This window comes from Dreissena polymorpha, chromosome 5 (assembly GCF_020536995.1).
Source record: "Dreissena polymorpha isolate Duluth1 chromosome 5, UMN_Dpol_1.0, whole genome shotgun sequence".
NCBI lineage: Eukaryota > Metazoa > Mollusca > Bivalvia > Myida > Dreissenidae > Dreissena > Dreissena polymorpha.
The window spans coordinates 36,305,251-36,326,997 of record NC_068359.1 but is presented as its reverse complement, the minus strand read 5'-3'; the positions used below and the strand labels follow the sequence as shown (position 1 = coordinate 36,326,997).

Genomic DNA, 21,747 nt, shown 5'->3' with positions numbered 1-21,747 from the left:
GAAAATACTATGAACGGTGCTGGCATGGGCGTCGAGTGATTAAAAACTTTACAGAAACTTTGAATAAAATACGGAATCCACAGACACGTGAATGTTAAGCTTGTCGCAAAAAACAAGCGAGATAAGTGCTCGTTCTTTGATACCCGAAGATTCACCGAACGACCGAAATGTATTTGATTATTTGTTGCATACGCAGACTGCGTGTGATTCGGTCCGCTTCCGAAACCATTAAGAAGGTTGGTCAAAGCCTGCCCGTTGGCACCCGGGCCGAAGAACGTCCAGTCAGAGCTCCTTGCTGGTTCGTGAAACATCGGCGTCATTCGCCGGTGTGACCTCATAAATAAAAACAGTCGTAAGTACAGGAACACTGTCACCGTAAGTATTGCTATAAAGGTTATTGTATATCCAAGCGTTTCGTTTTCCTGATACTGGGCGTGGAAAAATGTACACTGCATCTCGAGCAAAACAAACCTGTACGCTATCTTGTCGAAAATCGGCGGAAATGACAAGCAAAAGGCTACACCCCACCCGACAATTATGAAGGAGAATATCACCAAACCATGCGAACATTTGTAATAGAATCTGGTCGATGATATCGACAGGTATCTATCGATGGCTATGGCAAGCAGTCCGATGGCGGTGGAAACTGTGAAGAAAGACGTGGAGAACGCAAGCACCGTGCACGTCTCTTGGCTGTATATCCACTTAAAATCCATAAGCACAACCTCTATAGAAAATGGCAGGCAGAAAATACTCTTTGAAATGTCCATTAGGCAAACGCAAGTGAGGAAATAGAGTGGTCCCCGATGTAACTTCCGGTCGCTGGCGATGACGTACATAACAATGGCGTTCCCAACGATCCCTATGGCAACGATAGAAATATAGAATCCGAGTATCACCGAAGTGTTCAATCCAGCAAATTCACGCATCGTTGATAAAATATATAAATACTTAAACTTGTTTAAGTATTTTTTAAGACAATGACGCAATATATATACGTGAATCTGAATTCTTCTTCACCATTCATGTTTATACGTGGGTCTGAATTCTTCTTCACCATTCATGTTTATACGTGTGTCTGAATTTTTCTTCACCATTCATGTTTATACGTGAGTCTGAATTCTTCTTCACCATTCATGTTTATACGTATACACACGTGTACCAAATTTCTGTTTCATATGACATCCAACTTTATTAAAATATTGTGTCGCATGTACTAGATGTACTGATACTGTAAGTAATCTCACATGCAAATGACCGATGTAACTCTGTTACCCTTTCATTAGTTCATTAGTCCCCAATTGTTCTATACGGTCAATTCCGTGATAATATACGTGAACGAAATAGAATATCACCAGTCCCCGACCTGTGAACAAAGGTAATAATGAGTGTTAAATGAACAAAACTATTATCAACAGCAAAAAACACGTCCAACACACGTTTAAGGGTTAACCTCGCTGTTTATTAAACTGTTTTTGTTTTTAAATGGACATCTACATATTGAGCTGACCACAAATGTTCAAGCATTACGTTTATATTATTATAATGTTAAACTTCCGTAGGTCTAGTGAAAAAATATTTAATGATTATAAAGAAAAGACACATTTGCGTTATTAAAACTACGATGAAAAAAACAACACAATTGATAAATGAATAAAAGGAAATAGAATAAAATATATGATATATTCAAATATTGTATTTGTAATAGCACACATGAACCATGCATGCCTAAAAAGCAACAGTTATCCACTTACTAGTATGTCTCTGTTCTGTTAAATAAATCTGTACCGCTGACAACATATCCGTCATTTCCCTTCCTACACCAAATTGACATTATCTCCAGTGTCAAACAGGCCAGTCGCGCGGCCGCTCGCGGTTTATTCCATTATTCCGCCCGCCAGCCCATCTACGCAATCAAGGCCCGTCATTTATGCATGCATGTAACGGAATCTTCCAGGATCAGACATCTGGGCTGATTACCCAATACAAATGTAATGTATCGACTGTCCCACCGTGATGTATGCATTGAAATTTCATCCCACTTTATTCGCGGGTAAGCCTCCCATAAACATGTCGTTAGTTCATTACAAGTGTTTTCCGCTATTAGCGTTGCCAGGTTCCTTCTTTGATTTCCAGCCAGAAAATATATCCCTGTAAACTATTTGCATGTTTTACGCAAAAGCGCATATAAGGCAGGTCGCCGACCATGCGGCGGTGATTAAAAAGTTATTAGTTTCATGCGCCATCAGAATTGATAAATATTGTCAGACGCGGTTTGTGTATCATTTTGATGATTGAGCTGTGCTGTATATATTATTATATTTGTTAAACAAGTGGCCTTGCATTACAAAAAGCATACAATAAAAGTAGTCAACCTATATACGTATTGTCATCTGTATTGACCCTTTGCCACCCAATGAAATGAGAAAAGCATTTTGTCTGGCCTATACGTTCTTGAACATGTACCTCCGACCCGAGCCGAGACGAAAATCGAAACCAGAACACGGTCTCCCAGAAGCATAATTATTACGTTGTTCTCCAATTACTTAATAACGGTTGTTATTGCATGCTCAATATTTTTCCAATTCAGGTCGGGATACAACAAAACCATTCTCGGAACAGAATCGTTAAACAGTATGCACAATACGATAGACGATTTACATGTATACATTGTTTATCTTCGTTTCTCTTATATAATTACGTACGAAACCAACACTTCAAGAATTTGTATAATAATGCCACCCAACGTTAAGTCCACGCGTGATGAAATTTTTACAATCATTTTGTAAGAAGAGTTAAAATAATATTATATCTATACGAATTATCTAACGGTGTACATGCACAACGTTCATATTAGCTTTGTTATAATCATGTTTGCCTTATATGTACTGAATGTGATCGTGCAATAATTAAAGGCTGTTTTTATGCCATCCGAGCGTCAACAAGATATTGACAACACGGTGACTGATCGCTCATTAGCATACATATTACTGTAAAGCATTAAAGGGCATCGATCGACGGAATCGTCTTCCGGATGTGGCGACATTTTATACAATATCTATATAACAATCATCATTGCTTGAAGAAAAAGCCAATTGCAGACTGAATAAGGAATCGTGTTTCAAAGTTACAGTTTATAAACTTTTTGGTCATTTTTGTTAGCGTTCAATCAAAGTTTGGCGTGTGATAGGATCTAGCGTCTAGAAAAAAAAGGCATTGGCAAACAGCGTAGACCCAGATGAGACGCCGCATAATGCGGCGTCTCATCAGGGTCTCACGCTGATTGCTTAAAGGAATTTCTGTAAGAAATATTCTAAATAAAGAAATAAATATACTAGACAACCCTAATTTTGAAAATAAATTGATCCACTTTTGAAAGATGGGAGAGTCCACTTGGCATAAATGGGTCAATAAAACATTAATAAATTCAAGCATCCAATCAAGACAGAACCAATATTCATAAATTCAACTGTTGTAACAAAGCTATTTTTGTGTTTTTAAAGTTGAATGTTTTTTATTTGTATACAGAGAATTATGTTTGGTATAAACTTATAATATACACGGCTGTTAATTCATGGCGCCACCTCTTTTTGGGAGATTAATTTTAATTTACGAGACAATTATACTTCCGAGTTGGTGCTAATGGCTGGAAGATTTTAGAAATTCAACAGAAACTTAGTGAGTTTGTTTTAAACGTCTGGTTTACAAATAACTACATTTTTAAACAATCGGGCCATGTATTGCAATGTAGAGAGGATTAAGTCATCAAAATATGTACAGAGAAATATAATGACAACCATTTTGAATTGTGAAGACCTTAATTCGTGTTTACATGGTGAATTTAAATCACCATGCTTGTGTGGACAACAATGTTTCGCCTAATTATATCAGTTATAGCATAATACATTTGTATACACCGCATAACTGACTATATTATGAAAACCTTGGTTAATCTTCAACATATTAGATATTTTGCATTTTTCCAAAAGCCAGTGCCAATGAGTTCTTGCATAGAACAGGAAGTGACATCTACAGACATATAAACTATCGTTTGTTGACATTTGAAAACATCGTTTCTTGAACATTTATGAAATAGTCACATACATATACATTTGGTCGAGTACGTTTGAAATGAGGATAATCCTAACAAGAAGTTTGCCGATCATGTCTGGTTGGCTGAACACTTCAATTCGGACTTGCCTGATAGTTATTCGTCTCTGTGATAAACAGCAACATTTTATAATACGGTTGTGATTGTTATATTACCTTAACTCCACGTATATTCCGTGGAATTTTCACAAAAAAGCCTGGTTAAATGTCCCAATTTAAGGGTTATATTCCAGCACATTTTGACTTCCTGGATGTGACGTCTGCAGGAAAAAAGCACATGCATTACCAATATTATGCATATCATTGGCTTTAACATACATTAATATCTCTCCGAAAAACGTAATTGGTGTAATGTGATCTATTTATTGTTATAAGTACATCCTTTCGTTAGGTAATGTTAAATTACACGAAATTATTGTATTCACGAAGTTAAAACCCTGTGATAATAAAGGCGTGATAGGTCTTTCTTGAAATTTAATAAGAATTAAGGAAACTTCGTTTACGTATGGCTACCTCGTTGACATTTGCTTGATATTTTTTAGAACAATATCTAATAATTGTATCGGTCTTCAGTGAATGGTTTTTAATTGCAAAAGCAGATATATTGCGAAAGAAAAAAACAAATATATCAAAATTGATATAATTGGATGTATAGTTTCTCTTCACATATGCACAGTTATCATTTAGCTATTTAAAATGCAATCATTGAAAACGTTTCGGATTGCGTTGTGATTGCGTAATTGTGTACATTGAAAAAAAAATCGCACTGCATAGCCATTGCACGATTTTTATATAACTGTAAATTAAGAAACACAGCTCATAAAACCTACACGCCTTCATAATTTATGTTAATTCGTAAAACCTCCCGATCAGTAGCGCTGATTCGACAGATTCGTTAAATGGCTTATAAATGCATTTATAAAACAGAGGTGGCGCCAGAGATCGTCGGCTCTGTTATAATTCCGCTTTGTATATATGCTGTGGAGTGTGACGCGTTCGACCTGAAAGCTGTAGGGAAATTATATCGAGCGGAAGGCTGTGAACAACATTCTTTTCATAATCTCAAAAATTATGTCCGACTGTCTGCGATTATGTCTGTCTGTCTGTCGTTGAGCTCGAAGAAAGAAAACATGCTTTCTTGGAAAGGAGCAAAGTGTCAGATCAGCTATATTTCGACTTGTATGGTTTTAAAGGGGGAGACGTAGGTACGACAGCCGAATGAGTTGCGTGTGAGGGCACATGGATTATTTTAACGTCATCTTTGTACAGACGCTACAAGCGTGGTTGATTAAATAACTGCTGTTTTAGCACCAATAGCGTGTTAATTCTCGCTGAATCAGCTAGCCCACTGAATTATTTATTTTGATACGTGTTTATGAGATTCTGATTGAGGGCCAAGGCCGATTACCTGGGGCCGTATTCCAGTAACTTCTTAAATTTTCACTTAAGTTAAGAAATTTCTTAAATAAATTTCTTAAGTTTAATTTGAAATGTAAAAAATAAAACATGAGACGCTTAGTATTTCTTTTTAAGAAATTCCTTTAAGAGTTAAACGAAATTAACTTAATTTTAAATATATGAGAAAAAAATACACAGAGTAAAGAAATTTATTAAGTTTATGAAGCTACCAGAATTTAACTTAAGTGAAATCTTATGTTTAAAGAAAAATGGCGGATATAAGAAAAAATATTGCGCAATATTTCAACTTAAGTTATTTTTTAACCTAAGAAGCTACTGGAAGTCGGCCCCAGATAAACATAGTACATCCATCAGACGTAAAGACATTAGTTCTGTCGTGACTGACAAACTATGGCCACACATTCGAATATTTTAAAGTTGTATACATAAAAAGAGCTCGTGTTTGCACACAAAATACAAAAAAATATCAATTTTACCAAATGCAAAATACGCCTATTTATATTTTGTGCACATCCTTGCAACCTTTACTTAAAAAATACTCGTTATCTTTATTACTTACAGTGTTACCGAATCAAAATGATCAAAATCTTTATAAATAGTAGCTCTCAGAAAGAATTTTAAGGCGAAATCAAGCCGCGCGAAATATAAAGAAATCGTACTCATATTCCTTGTAATATTTGCCAAATAAGTGTGAATTTCCTGTCTATGATTGAACAATTTTTCGAACACTAAGGGTTGCATTACATTTGTTTCATTTCCCATAGGGTGCCATTAAAAAAACTGCCAACTTTCAAAGCATTTTTCGTGTAAACCTATGCATCAAATTTTGCGAGACCGGTATCATTTAAAGATAAATATGTCCTCTTAAATGAATTCAGTAAAAATATATGGTCTCCCAACTTCCAAGATATTAAAATTCGCCCAAACGCAAGCATCCTCGGAAAACAGAGTTACGGAAATAAAATCTCGACAAACGACCCTTAATTTAATACACGCACCCAAAACGCACGGTGCCTATACCACGTGACTTTTTAAGATCTGTGTGGGGACTAAAATGTCAACAAAAGCGCGACGAAGGTAAGATTTTTATGGATATTTTTTTTAATATGTCACCATTTTCAATGGGATAAAGTGGAGAGCCCGCTCATTCATGAGAGCTTTCTTTAGGTATCATGATTTTATAAAACAAATAAGTATTTTTTTCAGTAAAGTGCAACCGCGCGTTTGAAGGGTAAGAAAAAGGTAGGATCAGTGTGGGGACATTATTTTATTTTGACACAGAAACATCACTTCTGGTGAAATAAAGCAATAAACTTAATGGGCGGAGCTTACACTATATCATTTGCATTCATTTTCAGTTTTCTGTTATATATTTACGAAACAAAATTCAAGGTAAATATTCTTACAGTAATATGATCTGTGTGGTATACGTTTTTAGAAGGATCTGTGTGGTATACTGTTTATAAGTTTTTCAGTTCTATTCAGTTGCTTAAAAAAATGCTTGTCAACAATGTACTTAAAACTGGATTTTTAAATGCGATAGCAAGTAAAACACATAATGGCTAAACACTACGCTTGCACCGCTTGTTGAACTAATACATAATTATGATATACAGGCATGCTATACAATCCCCATCATAAAATTAAAATCTTACGCTGGAGCATCTTAAATTGATGACAATGCCATGCATACCTTAAATAGGTGTACACTTTATGTTATTGTATTAAATTCCATTTTTATTTTGGCACCAAACACTACTGTCACGTGAAGTAATGTATTTTATATATTATTTTAGATATTATATTTGCTTTAAGGTATGGCCCAATGCTCCGAATGCGGAAAAATGTTGAAGACCAGAGCTGGATTATTGAGCCACATTAGGAGATACGCTAACTCTGGAAACTATTACTGCTGTGGGAAAGCATTTCAGGTAAGATGAAATACCTTAAATTTGTTAAATTTTGATACAGTTATACTAACAAACAGATGAACGGATTTTCGTGAAACAGTACAAATATGCAATATATCTCATCTCTCAGGTTATCATACATTTTGAAATATCTCAATAATCGTCAAATCGTTGGTAATTAAAAAAAATAACGAACGCGTGTCTTCTGATACTAACATTTTTGAAATAGCGAGTTTACGCATTGAAATGTCACGTGATTAAAATAGCTTTTTTTCTTCTTACGATGCCTTCAATCTTAGAAGGCTTCAAAGAACGAAGGACCCCACGATGTGTGTACAGTGCGGCAGGAGCTTTTCGGACAAGTACCTACCTACCCGTGGCTCGAGAGAAAAGTGCAAAAAAGAAGGATTGTCGAACTGTTACCAGTGTGGGTTGGCAGTTAGGAGTGAGATTGACCTCAAAGAGCACGACAAGCCCCACATGCCTGACAAGTATTACATATATGAGGAGTGTTTCAAACGTACAGTCGCAAAACAAACCTCTCTCGACACGTGAGCACTTCACATAAATCCGTGAATACTGATTAACAATCATAATAGTTTACAGTTTGTCTGTGTAACTTGAATATCGTTTTACGTTATTTTATTCGTTATTTTATTTTAAAGGGGCCTTTTCACAGATTTTGGCATATGTTGAAGTTTGTAATTAAATGCTTTATATTGATAAATGTAAACATTGGATCTTAAAAGATCCAGTAAAAAATCAAGAATAAAATTTAAAAAAGGAAAAAAAAGTAGCCGGTACCGGGGCTCGAACCAGTGACCTCCGGAGTCCTGGAGTTAGTCTGAAGTAAAAACGCATTAACTCTCTCGGCTATTCCGCAGTGTCTACATACGGGAAGTTTTTTATACATTATATAAGCAATCTTCGTAGATTCGTAAATTTAAACGACAACAACAGAACTCTCCAAATTATTCAATCGTTTCGCGTTGCAACGCTTTATAATTTTTAGGTTTTCAAATCGTCAAAAGATGCATATAATGGCTATATTGGACTATGGTAAATGTTCAGTAATACTGTTTCCTCACAAATATCATAACTAAAACGAAAATTTGCGAATCTGAAACAACTTTTTTCAATTTTGTCAATTTACCAAACCGTGAAAAGATCCCTTTAACTCTCCTTTTCAATATTTTTTTTAAGTTATCCGAGTTTGATTAGTTTTTGTGTTTCGTTAAGTTCGTTTGTGTGTTTCTTTTGAAATTATTGTCAAATAATTGTGCAATAAGTTGGATTTACGTTATTCATTAATGAATCGCATCCGTGATTTGTATTATCTGATCTGTGATCTAACCTGTGATTCTTTATTAACTATAACTTGATTAAAGTTGTGCGATGTTTTTTCGTTGATTTCAATTTTAAATACCGCTGTCTGAAGCTAGTTTGATAATCATAAGCAGCCAGGGTTTCTAAAAAGTAGTGATTTTCACGATTGCTTTACATTATTAACTGCCTGCTTATACTTATTCTAGGCCGTGGTAATTGACAATAAACAATGTAGGCGATGAGGTTGAGTATACAATTCAATACTCCTTAATTTATTCGAAATACGTCTTGACATTCTTCACAGCTGCATCCCACCACAACACAAGAGGAGAATCGTACATATATAATCATTTAATATAATAGTTATTCATTTACTTTTTATATTCTCTTCAAAATAATTAACACTAAATATAAGCATACACTTGTTACACTGAATACAATGTCATAATTTATAACATGACATTATACAAACACATGGCGCATGATTGTAAATATCTATACTATGTAATAAACTAATGCAACAATATAAATTCCATAAATGAAAATAACACACACAAACACACACATATATAATATATATATATATATATATATATATATATATATATATATATATATATATATATATATATATATATATATATATATATATGTTTCTACAATGACCATTATTTTGTTTTAAGTAAATCGTGCCGGTTATTTTCAACTTTAAATAACAACAAAATATAAAATAATGTCGAAAATGTATGATTTGTTTGGTCGTTTAAAGTTTCTTCACAATGATGCAAGGCACTTTGAAATCCATGATAAACCAATACGTCTGGTGGATTCAGTTTTATCAGTTTTTATTTCACATTTGATTTTAAAACATACATATTACTCAGGAAAGAACATGCCTTTGCTTTTTGTCAACCTGTGTAATATTTGACACAATCTCTATTGCAGAATTTGTGTTCGAATTAAATGTTCAATTGTGTTCGTCTATCCCCATTCTTATTGTTGGCAACAGTTTCTGTCAGGCTATCGTTTCGTCTCGCCCGCACCCAACTTACTCCTAGTGTCCCCTTCTGTATAGCATTTCTGTCTCGTGAAACTGTTTCCTCTTTTTTCTTCCCTTATCCCTTTCCGCTCACTAGTGTCAAATATGTGATTACTGAAAAGAATCATTTTTTAATGATAATAATAGATCTACTACTACTACTATTACTTCTTCTTCTTCTACTACTACTACTACTACTACTACTACTACTACTACTACTACTACTACTACTACTACTACTACTACTACTACTTCTATTACTAATAGTAGTAGTAGAAGTAGTAATAGTAGTAGTAGTAATTGTTGTATTGAAATTATTGAAATTAAATATTAAAAAAATATTTTGTCGTCATTATTTCAATTTATCCGTGAATTGTAGAAACACGGATACCACACAGATCCTTCTAAACACGTATACCACCCAGATCATATTACTGTAAGAATATTTTTCTTGAATTGTGTTTCGTAAACATATTACATAAACCTGAAAATGAATGCAAAATAATATAGTGTAAGCTCCGCCGATACCGTTTATTGATTAATTGCACCAGAGGTGATGTTTCTGTATCAAAATAAAATAATGCCCCCACACTAATCCTACCTTTTTCTAACCCTTCAAACGCGCGGTTGCACTTTACTGAAAAAATACTTATTTGTTTAAAAAAATCATGATACCTATAGAAAGCTATCATGAATGAGCGGGCTCTCCACTTTATCCCATTGAAAATGGTGACATATTAAAAAAATATCCATAAAAATCTTACCTTCGTCGCGCTTTTGTTGACATTTTAGTCCCCACACAGATCTTAAAAAGTCACGTGGTATAGGCACCGTGAAACGTTCATCGTTGAACGTAATCCCCAATGAAATTAGCAAAATGTTGCAGACACAAATGCGATGCAGAAAATAATCCTAAAAATCGATCTCTAAATTGCTTTTAAACCCGAAGATAAACTTAACTCATAGAAATAGGCATTTCTTTCGACCACGGAGGGATACAAAATGATTGTGTGTAATAAAACCTTAGCACAAAACCGAATTCTGCTTTGCGAAAAATTGAGCAGGTAGCAGAGGGTGTAATCATGTATATATAGGTGTTTATTTCTATCCAATACGCCATAGTAGGCACATGAGGACAACATAAATTCACAATTAAATTAACAACAACGTAGGCAAAGCAAAATGCAAAAATAAATAAATAATAAAGATAATAATACACACGCACGCCCATACGCATACACCCACACATGTGATAGTCAAGATGGCGACGTCCATGCTGTGACGTTATTACTTTTGTTTATTTTTCAAATGAAGCTCACTTTTCAGCCGTATCAGTACGACAGTGATTAGTGTCTATTTTGTATTAAAATTCGCTTTGTATATCGACTTAACTCGCTGTGAATTTTCTTAGTTGAACTGTAATTTGGTCAGCCCGCTAAGAAATCTCGCAACGAGTAACTTCGAGATAAAGAGCGAATACTAATACGAAATAAACGCCCATCACTTTCTTGCTGGAAAGTAAGTGGTATTTAAACGATTAATACATGTAGTAAAGGGTATATAACGGCGAAAAATACCTGTTTTGGCATGGACATCGCCATCTTAACTATCACGTGTGTAGTCCCTCTGGGTAGGCGTTAGTAGAATTAGCGGAACGGAAGGCACACAAATCTTTGATCGAAAATAACTTTAACACTAAATGCGTAATCATTAAATACAGGTTTATACTCGTTTGAATTTGATGGTAAACTCATAATTCAGGCAAACTGATTTTTTGTTTTACTCGTTAAACATTTTTATTCATAAGCTTTGGGAAAACGGGTGCCAGCAAACAAAGCAAGTATATCCAACAAATGTCGCGAAACAGTATATATCTAGAATAGTGTGTTTAGTGTTATAATGTGTTGTATTATCAACGGAAAGTTAAACAATAAATGTGTTTTCAATAAAAGAATATTTCAAGACACCGGTTATATAAGCATTTATGTCATGCTGTAAATGAATAAACATGTATTTTAACTTCATGAGTATAAAATAACGCACGTCATTTGTGGTTTTGAACCTGTGCCTCATAATGAATTTTATGTTGAATAATAGTTAAGCATGTAAGAAACATTTTAATTGATTGCTATTAAGTTTTTCACATAAAATCATATATCGCAATTATCACAGCTTACAAAAATAAAAACACGTAAAATTAAGCATCACTCTGTGAAAAGGGGGTGTAATACATGTGTATAAAGGGTCGTGCCGGACAAGCCTGTAATGTCCGCACATGCCAATCATATTGGCACGAGTCTGGAGAGTTGTCTCGATTGTGAAAAAATGTTCACTAGTATACTATTTATGCCCTTGAAACAAACAATAAACGGCCGTGACAATGCATGCTTTATCGGATGTACCGTACCTAATGCACCAATACTATCAGGGGTGCTAACTAAAACTTCAGCTCACCGCACGACGATTTTTTAACGACTGCTTAATGATGAATCTACGAATCGCGCTTTTAGATTAGGTGTTGGCCGTTTAATTTGTATTCTTAAAAAAAACATTTCCAATTTTTGATTGCGATCTTGCGCGCACACCAGCTGAATACCGGTAATACGACTAATAATACTAACACAATACTATAATAATAATAATTAAAAGCCAACTAGTGAACATTTTTTCTCAAGCGAGACAACTCTCCAGATTCGTGTCAATATTTCTGCGCGAGTTATGTCCAATGTTTGTGAAATGCAACGGAAAAGGCGCTTCAATGCATGTGCGTTTAGTATCGTCCGAGATAACCCTTTGCAGTCAGCACGGGATCCTCAGGCTCAGGGACGAAACGTTCCGCCTGAACTGGATTTCGTAAATATGAGACTTCATTAAAACGAAAACTACCATAAAAGCAAACAGATTCGTCCCTGATTGGCATGTGCGGACATCAGAGGCTTATTTGGCACGATCCGTTACAATCTCCTACGCAGTGGTCTCAATTATACTAGAAGAAACCTCTGCCTCCAATCTCCTACGCAGTGGTCTCCCTTATACTAGAAGAGATGACCGGGCGAATGCCCAAGGGAAGTAACTGCTGTGGGGAGTTTGGATCCGTTATGCACATGGGTTACACTCCCTTTTCCGAGGGCGAGGCCCATTTCTTCATGTACGTGTTTGTATTTTTCTAAGCTTTGATACCTGCGATATAGGATTTTTTTGAAAAAAATCTTGATAGCAATTAATTAAAACGTATATTACATGCTTAACTATTACTTTACATAAAATTCATTTTAGGCTCAGGTTCAAAAACGCAAATGACGTGCGTTATTTTATGCTCCTGGTGTTAAAATACATGTTTATTAAAGTCTTTGTAACCTTTACAACACGAAACGATGAGTTTATTATTTAATGAATCTCTTTTTGTCGACAACTTAAAATGAGCTGCCAACCGTGAATACACTCCGTTGTTGATTTTTACAGCTATGAGTATGCAATTTTTAATTTTGAAACATTTATGCGTTTACCATGTGTTAAAATACGTGATTAAAGTCTTAATATTTAACTGCTTTTTGTGTGAAAAGTAATTTTGGGTAAGTGGGTATTTAACAGCCAATAAAGTAAATCACGTTAAAAACTGTTCAAAATTTGAGCACGAAACTTGCCTTAAACGACAATTAAGATCGGAGTATACCGTGCGCTAAATTGTTGTTCTTTGATCGAGTTGAAGCAATAAACTGACTAATAACATCCCCCGGGCGCGGACAGTCATTACGATGAAAGCCACCCAAGATGGTTTAAGGCTATAAAACTAAGAGAACAACGCGGATCAAATGCCCATCGACCTTCAGGTATTTTGATTGAAAAGTTTGAGCCTTTGAGGACGAAAATTGAAAATTTAAGTCGCTTAATTAGCAGGTGTCTGTCCACATAATTGATATTTAAGTTGCTGTCAATTGACCACGGTCCTCCTCGGGTCTTCACGAGATAAAACATTGAGCAAAACGGCAAACGGATTGTGTGTGTTTTTAGCGACACACTTGTGGCATAGCGCTAGCGTCAGACGTTATTTTTCACAAAATTTATATTCTTCAAGCACATGTGAAAAATAGTATATTCTCTGTCAGGTTTAAAAATGTTGAAAAATAACATTAACACCCAAAAAGACCACCAGGTATGTGTGAGAATTTCATGTTAACATGCACTGTGGTAATTTGAAGTCAAGTCAACAAGCAATATACTTTTTTCATGCAGTACAGTTGCCTCTTGATAAAACGATGTGAAAGCAGGGATTGCCTTTAGAGGCCGTATTATCTTCAGCGTCCAATATAATAATACAATATTTCTTTTATATGTCGCCATATGTCGTTTAATGTGTCAATGTATTTAATATGATATTTTTCAATTCTTTATAAGTCATATTAAGAAAACATGTATATTGTAGAGATCATAACGTTTTTCATTCATAAGGTTTGGGAAACCTGGTGCCAGAAAACGTGTCTTATTTCATTTAAATGTAAATAAGTATAAAATAATGAAATTATAGTGTGTATATCTGTTGTTTTATTGAGAGGCGGATTAGAATGGAACTATGGTACCCGTGGGTCGGGTTAGTCTTGACAATTAGTAGAACTATCATACTATATATAAAATATATATTCCACATTCTCCCTAACTGTTCGTGATGTTTGTTCTACATATTATCCATGTGTTTACATCCGAGTTTTAAATTTTAAAATATTGAACATCACATGATTAAGTTCCACATATGTGATTAAAAAACGGACATGTACATGATTGAGTGCGTATCGCGCAGTACAATGTATGTTTTAATGCTCCAATAAAGCACATTACAATTAATACATTTCTTAATCTTCTTCTGCCATTATTTATTTCATGTTCGCATGATTTTATTTAAGAAAAAACAGCTTTTCATACAATGTGAACCTTGTAATATTTTTTAATTGAGATAATGAAACTGAATTGTTTACTGAGTTAAATAATTGAATGATATTATTGATGAACATTATGCAATTTAATTGTAAACTGCATTAAAACAAATATAGGCTTGCACTTGAATCATGATACAATAATAAATAAACAGTTATGAAATATAACAATTATATATAGCAGTTTTGAAAATTTACATTATACATGTACTCACAAAGAGTCAGTTAAACATAGCTTGTAAAGAAGAACTGACGGGAATTAAACCATTTAAAACGAAGTCAATTTCATGTTACAAAAAAATAAGAACCAATACTGTTCGTCTCGTGTATTTACTATCCAAGTCTACATGACTTAACCATTTTTTAATATTTAAAAGTAAGTTAGCGGTTAAAATTATACCGGTATTTTTAACAAAACGGTTGTCAATTTAACGATTGAATAGCAGCACATACAAGTCAAACGTCAAAACACCGTGAGCATTCAATGATGGGGGGGTAATATTTGGAAGGCCACATAGTGCGGTGAGTATTTTGATTAATTGTCAATTAATTAACAATCACGAGTGAGTGATAGTATGCATGTTTTAAACTGCTAGACACCTTGAAATGAAATACATGTTAATCAATACATATAGATGCAATTTGAACGTGTGCAAAATTGTCATTAAATCTATAGCCTAGTTTGCAAGTAAGTTAATTTTTTTTAAATTTTAAAACCGAAACTAGGATTTCTATAAGTGTACGTCAATTTCGACAAACGCGATTATTTTTAAGTTTTAAAGCGCAAAAAAGACGGATTTCTACCTTGTTACCACCAGATATATTCTTATTGGCATAGATAAAATTAAATCTATAGCCTAGTTAGCAAGTAATTTATTTTTTTTCAAACGGTACCGCTTTGAAAACCGAAAGTAGGATTTCTAGACGTATACGTCTATTTTGGCAAACGCGATTATTTTTAAGTTTTAAAGCGCCAGCAAGACGGATTTCTACATTGTAACCACCAGATTTATTCTAATTGGCATAGATGAAATATGTTTCTTATTTATACTTAATTTAACTATTTATATGTATTTCATTTCAAGGTGTGTGGCTTTAAACTGCCATTCATGATTAATGCCTTTTCAACGTTTAAAATACATGTATCACATATACTTTGTCCAGTAAGGTTAAACATCTAAATGCAGAAAAAATAACTATCGAAAAACTTACGTTTTACATTCATTGATTTAAACAATTTACCTTACATATTAATACGTTCGATATAGAGTATTGGGAAATACGAACCAAGTCCTGAATTTAAGACTCAACTACGGCCCACCACACAGCGACGATCTATCGAGTTTCGTCTTCCATCAACAGCCTAGGCACTAACTCAAAGTTAATTACACCATCGGGTCATTCTTCGTTGTAGAGGGGCAGATCTCTTTAAAATACATTACAACTAAATGTTCATTTGAAGAAATGCGAGACGAGCAGAGTAGAAAAGCGCACCGTTTCTGTACGGTTTTCTTGTGAGTTCTTTCTCTCTTAACGACACACGATTGTTAAAAGAATGATATTAATTCAAAACGATAACAGAGTACTAAAATCTAATATATGGTAATTTGAGATGCCTTTAAGATTTTCTTTGCTTAAGTGGCGTTTACTTTATTAAATGATGATCATTGTAATTAAACAAGACGGATGTTTCGAAAGTAATAATATTGGTGTATTATATACTAGTAATAACTCCGCTTTTTCGATTGATTAAACGTTCTCTCTTTTCATGCAATGGTAATAATGACTGAATGTTATATTACAGTTTACCTTTATCTTTGTCCATCGGTATATTTCCTTAATGTAATAAATGACTGAATCGACCCTGACGTCATGTCCTCCTTTAACCCATTTATTTCTAGTGGACTCTCCAATCATTTTAAATTGGATGAAATTATTTAAAAAATTAGGGATGTCTAGTATATTTATTTCTATATTTATAATATTTCTTACGGAAATTCCTGTATCATTCGGCGTCTCATCTGGGTATCTGCTGTTTGGCAATGCCTTTTTTCTAGACGCTAGACATAAATGGGTTATTAACGTCTTATTAGAAACCGTCTCCGAATATTGAGAGCATTAGCGTACTTTTTCACAAACCAGATTTGTAACATATCGGATCTAATATTTCACAGTTTACGGTTTTATTCTTGACATTTTGTATAATTTTGTGATCGTTTTCCGTTTTGCTGTGTTATTTTGAGATATTAAATACATTATTAACACATCTAAATAATTGTGCAATTTCAGGGAAAAAATCAGCATCAAAATTTATTCCCATCGTTGCAATTCCGTATAAGACGTATCGTATACAAAACCTCTTATGTCCATCCGAATTGGAACATCTGAATCCTCCGAATGGGGACATCTGAATTCTCCGAATGGGGACATATGAATCCTTCCATGTGCAGAACCAGAGATTAATGTAGTGTATCTCTTGTTTGCACAAACCGGTCTTCGCTACATAATTAAATATCATATTTATAAAAGCATTAATGTTTGGTGTTGCAGCATTTCTATTTTCTTTCTTTAATAATGTATTTTTCGTTGATTTTAGTTACTTGCAAGTTATCGCAATATTGTTTGATATTTACATAGATTTCACGTCTTTAAAATTAAACGGTTAACACATTTTTTTTTCAAATTGTGTATTAAATAATGTGTTACACTTATTGTAAATGATCGCAGTTTGTTTAATATAACAGTTTACAATTCTATCAACATTTGATCAATTTAAGTACTAAAATCCTAGTACTTGAAGTTCTTTAACAGGACGGTCTTGCACAAAATCCCACCTGAATCACGGCAGGAAGTGTCAATACCTTTTTACTTAAATATAGCATATATTAACCCATTTATGCTAAGTGGACTCCCCCATCCTTCTAAATTGGATCAATTTATTTAAGAAATTAGGGATGTCTAGTATATTTATTTCTATATTTAGAAAATTTATTACAGAAATTTCTTTAAGCAAACAGCGCAGACCCATCGAGCGGCGTCTTTTCTGGGTCTGCGCTGTTTGCCAAGGCCTTTTTTCAGACGCTAGGCATAAATGGGTTACGATGGTTTTGTGTGTTGAAGCAAGTCCTCTCTAACTGGCTGTTTGATGTGTCTGTGTTCTCAAACGGGTAATGGGGTCACAATTTAAGGTAAAATGTAAAATTAACGAAATCAACCCTGAAAACCTTTTCAATTATTGATCGATTAAAAATATCTTTTGAACAGAAATGTCTATCAATGTAAGCTGGCCTATACACATACATGTATAATAAACCCGTAACACTTTGCCCAGAGCATATCTGTGTCAAGCATGGATATGTTTATGTATGGTTTGGCAGAAGTAGCAAGAATTGTGCCACTGCTTTCCAAACGCAGGGACCGTTCCCTACCGTCAAACTCATGGTCACATTTTAACACTTTCTTCAAACTTGATTTTTTTTTCGAATATCAGACAGTGGCAAGCATGGTGAGATTAGTGTTAGATGCAAAAACCAGGTCCATGATCAAGGTCATATGTCAAGGTCATTGCATAATATAGTTACACGAAAAAAAGGTCAATGATCAAGGTAATATTGCAAGGTCAATGCTTAATATATAGTTACATGCAAAAACCAGGTCCATGATCAAGGTCATATGTCAAGGTCATTGCAAAATATATTTTAACATGCAAAAATCAGGCCTATGAATAATGTCATATGTCAAGGTCATTGCTGAATATAGTTTCATGAAAAATCCGGTCAATGATCAGGGTAATATTGCAAGGTCAATGCTTAATATATAGTTACATGCAAAAACCAGGCCCATGATCAATGTCATATGTCAAGGTCATTGCTGAATATAGTTACATGCAAAAACCAGGTCCATGATCAAGGTCATATGTCAAGGTCAGTGCTGAATATAGTGACATGAAAAAAACAGGTCCATGATCAAGGGCATATGTCAAGGTCAGTGCTGAATATAGTTACATGCAAAAACCAGGGCCATGATCAAGGTCATATGTCAAGGTTATTGCTGGATATAGTTACATGCAAAAACAAGGCCCATGATCAAGGTCATATGTCAAGGTCATTGCTGAATATAGTTACATGCAAAAAACAGGTCCATGATCAAGGTCGTATATCAAGGTCATTGCTGAATAAAGTTACATGCAAAAACCAGGCCCATGATCAAGGTCATATGTCAAGGTCATTGCTGAATATAGTTACATGCAAAAACCAGGCCCATGATCAAGGTCATATGTCAATGTCATTGCTGAATATAGTTACATGCAAATACCAGGTCCATGATCAAGGTAATATGTCAAGGTCAGTGCTCAATATAGTTACATGCAAATACCAGGTCCATGATCAAGCAAGGTCATATGTCTAGGTCATTGCTGAATATAAGAAATTGAATCACGAACACTTTTTGCCCAGCATGGATGGATTTTAAATAACACCGCTAAAGTTGCAGGCAATGTTTAACATATTGTCCCGGCCTAGACTTAATTCAGAGTTACAATATAAACATTCCAGAAAAAAAACATTTTCGGAATTACTATGATTTTTGCATAACTCTGCCGAAGTGTGAAGCCTTCTGTGTCTAATTGGAATACGTAAGAATCAGTCGCAAGGTCAACGGTCATAGTCACAATATAACAATCAACATTTTGAACATGTTAAAATGACAGTTAACAATAGTTTAATGTGTTGCCACTTTAAAATTCTTTTGATAATTGATAACGTGTGTCCTAATTTCTGTAGACGTGTTTTACTAACAGTTTAAGCCGACGCTTAAAATGCTGCGTTTCTTATCTTACGTAGTCTAGTTCGAGCAGACGGAAAACTTATCGAACTTTGTTTTCCATCCATCACGCTCTTTATGTGCTAGCTTTATTGCAACCAATTTTTCTGTCGAAACAGAGATGCATTCGGGTTTTGCAATTGGGAGGGGGGGGGGGGCTCTTTTGTATCATAAACTTGGTTTATGTAAATATTCCCTTTGCAGCGCATAGACGCACAATTTTGTGAATGCGCTCTATTTTATTATTTCAATAAAACGACTGTTAATTCGCTTAATGCCGTTTCATGAATTTTACAGAATAAAGACCTCTAAACTACCTTCTTTGATGTGTGTGTGGTCGAATTTGCTGATATTTCGCCCGGCTTTTTGACAGTTTATTTATGTACATTTTGTCGGAAATATGGTTGCACTAAAGAATTTAAATAACTTGTTTTCTCAAAAGGGAAAACCAACACCAAAACGAAAAAAGCTGCTACAATATGACAACCAATAAAGCCATCCTCATCATCATCATCATCATCATCATAATCATCATCATCATCATCATCATCATCATCATCATCATCATCATCATCATCATCAGCATCATCATCATCATCATCATCATCATCATCATCATCATCATCATCATCACCACCACCACCATCATCATCATCATCATCATCATCATCATCATCATTTTCTTCTTTTTCTTTTTCTTCATCATCATCACCACCATCATCATCATCATCATCATCATCATCACAACCACCACCTCATCATCATCATCATCATCATCATCATCATCATCATCATCATAATCATTATCATCATCGTCGTCATCGTCATCGTCAACGTGATCGTCGTTGTCGTCGTCTTTGTCGTCGTCTTTGTCGTCGTCTTTGTCGTCGTCCTCATCGTCGTCATCATCAGCAGCAGCAGGAGCATCAGCATTAGCACAACAATAATACTGATACTGATAATAACAATAACATAATCAACGCCAACATCATCGTACTATTTTTCAGAATTGATGCTTTTTACAAAAAAAATCATCTCCACCGAAACCAACAACACCAACAGCATCACCAAATGCTCATTATATCGGTTGTCTTCACATTTAGATGCGTGATGTAAATGATACACAATGTTTTCGATAAATTTAAGTCTCACGCTGTCAATAACCGTTTCGGCATATTACGTACAAAAGCGTCACATTTTAATTTAAGAAATGTATTCACATCTTATTTCTTCGGAACTCATTAAACCCTGCACTACCCCATGTGGAAAATCTAACGATGCTTCATATTTTATCTGCTAAATTAAGCGGCAAAAAAGATTTTACATAAATACCTTTATGATGATATCTAACGAATCTATTGCCATTCAAATCAATGAAAAGTGAAAATATTTACTTTATATGTATATGATCTTTTCAATACGACTCAATTTCAAATTAATAACACGTGGAACGTTTAACTTGGTCTATTTAACGTGGTCCATAGAAAAACGTTTTGAACATTCATATGTAATTTAAAACATTTTAACTGAATGTCATTCAGGTTATTTGAAAATTTTGAGCATTGAACATCTCCATCTCATAAAAATTAATATGATGCTTAAAGTTTGTTTTGTCAGTTATTACCGTTATAACATTTTAAAAGCTAATATTTAAAAAATCATTATACATAATACTAAAGACATTCTCACCGTTTAGAACTAATTACGGGTCGATGAAATCTTATTGAGTATTATAGTGCAAACGGTCGGTCTATCCATAAAATCATCGGGTTTTTAATAAATAGGCAGGTGTTCAGAAGAATTTCTATCATAAAAATCTTTGCGGAATTTCAGTATTCCTATAAATTCAATATCATATATCCAATAGTAACAGTTGTAATTGTATATAATTTGATTGGCCTGCAACTGTAAATTCGTGGAGCCCAAAGAACAAATATCATTCGATTGCATATCAATACCTGAAAGAGAACACGAACTTCACAGATGCTAAGAAGAGTAAAACTGTGAAGGGTGACGAACTAGAGCTCGTTTCTCGCAAGAGTTCCAAATGAGATCTTGTTCTTTTATATGACTTTCAGAGAAATATTGAGATGTGTCGCTTAAATAGGTATCAAATGGGATGTTTCTTTTCTAAACAAATGTAAAAAAAGTGTATAATATTCACAAACGTATGATTACCAAAAAGACCATGAAA

General features: G+C 34.3%; 1 protein-coding gene and 1 long non-coding RNA gene across 2 annotated transcripts in view; one reads left to right on the top strand and one right to left on the bottom strand.

The window, feature by feature from the left end:
• Positions 1 to 5,895, bottom strand: part of LOC127831150 (probable G-protein coupled receptor 173) — a 6,088-nt gene extending 193 nt beyond the window's left edge. Inside the window, exons 1-3 of the mRNA XM_052356144.1 lie at positions 5,846 to 5,895; positions 4,731 to 4,770; positions 1 to 875 (exon numbers count right to left, since the gene is read on the bottom strand). The exon at positions 1 to 875 is cut by the window's left edge and continues 193 nt beyond it. Of these exons, the coding sequence (XP_052212104.1) occupies positions 1 to 875; positions 4,731 to 4,770; positions 5,846 to 5,895 (965 nt within the window). The remainder of the gene's footprint in view (positions 876 to 4,730; positions 4,771 to 5,845) is intronic.
• A 640-nt stretch (positions 5,896 to 6,535) lies between these two features.
• On the top strand, positions 6,536 to 7,760 carry LOC127881720 (uncharacterized). The gene is made up of 3 exons (XR_008050220.1): positions 6,536 to 6,606; positions 7,345 to 7,460; positions 7,739 to 7,760. It is a non-coding gene; the product is annotated as an uncharacterized LOC127881720 (long non-coding RNA).
• The last annotated feature ends 13,987 nt before the right edge of the window (positions 7,761 to 21,747 follow it).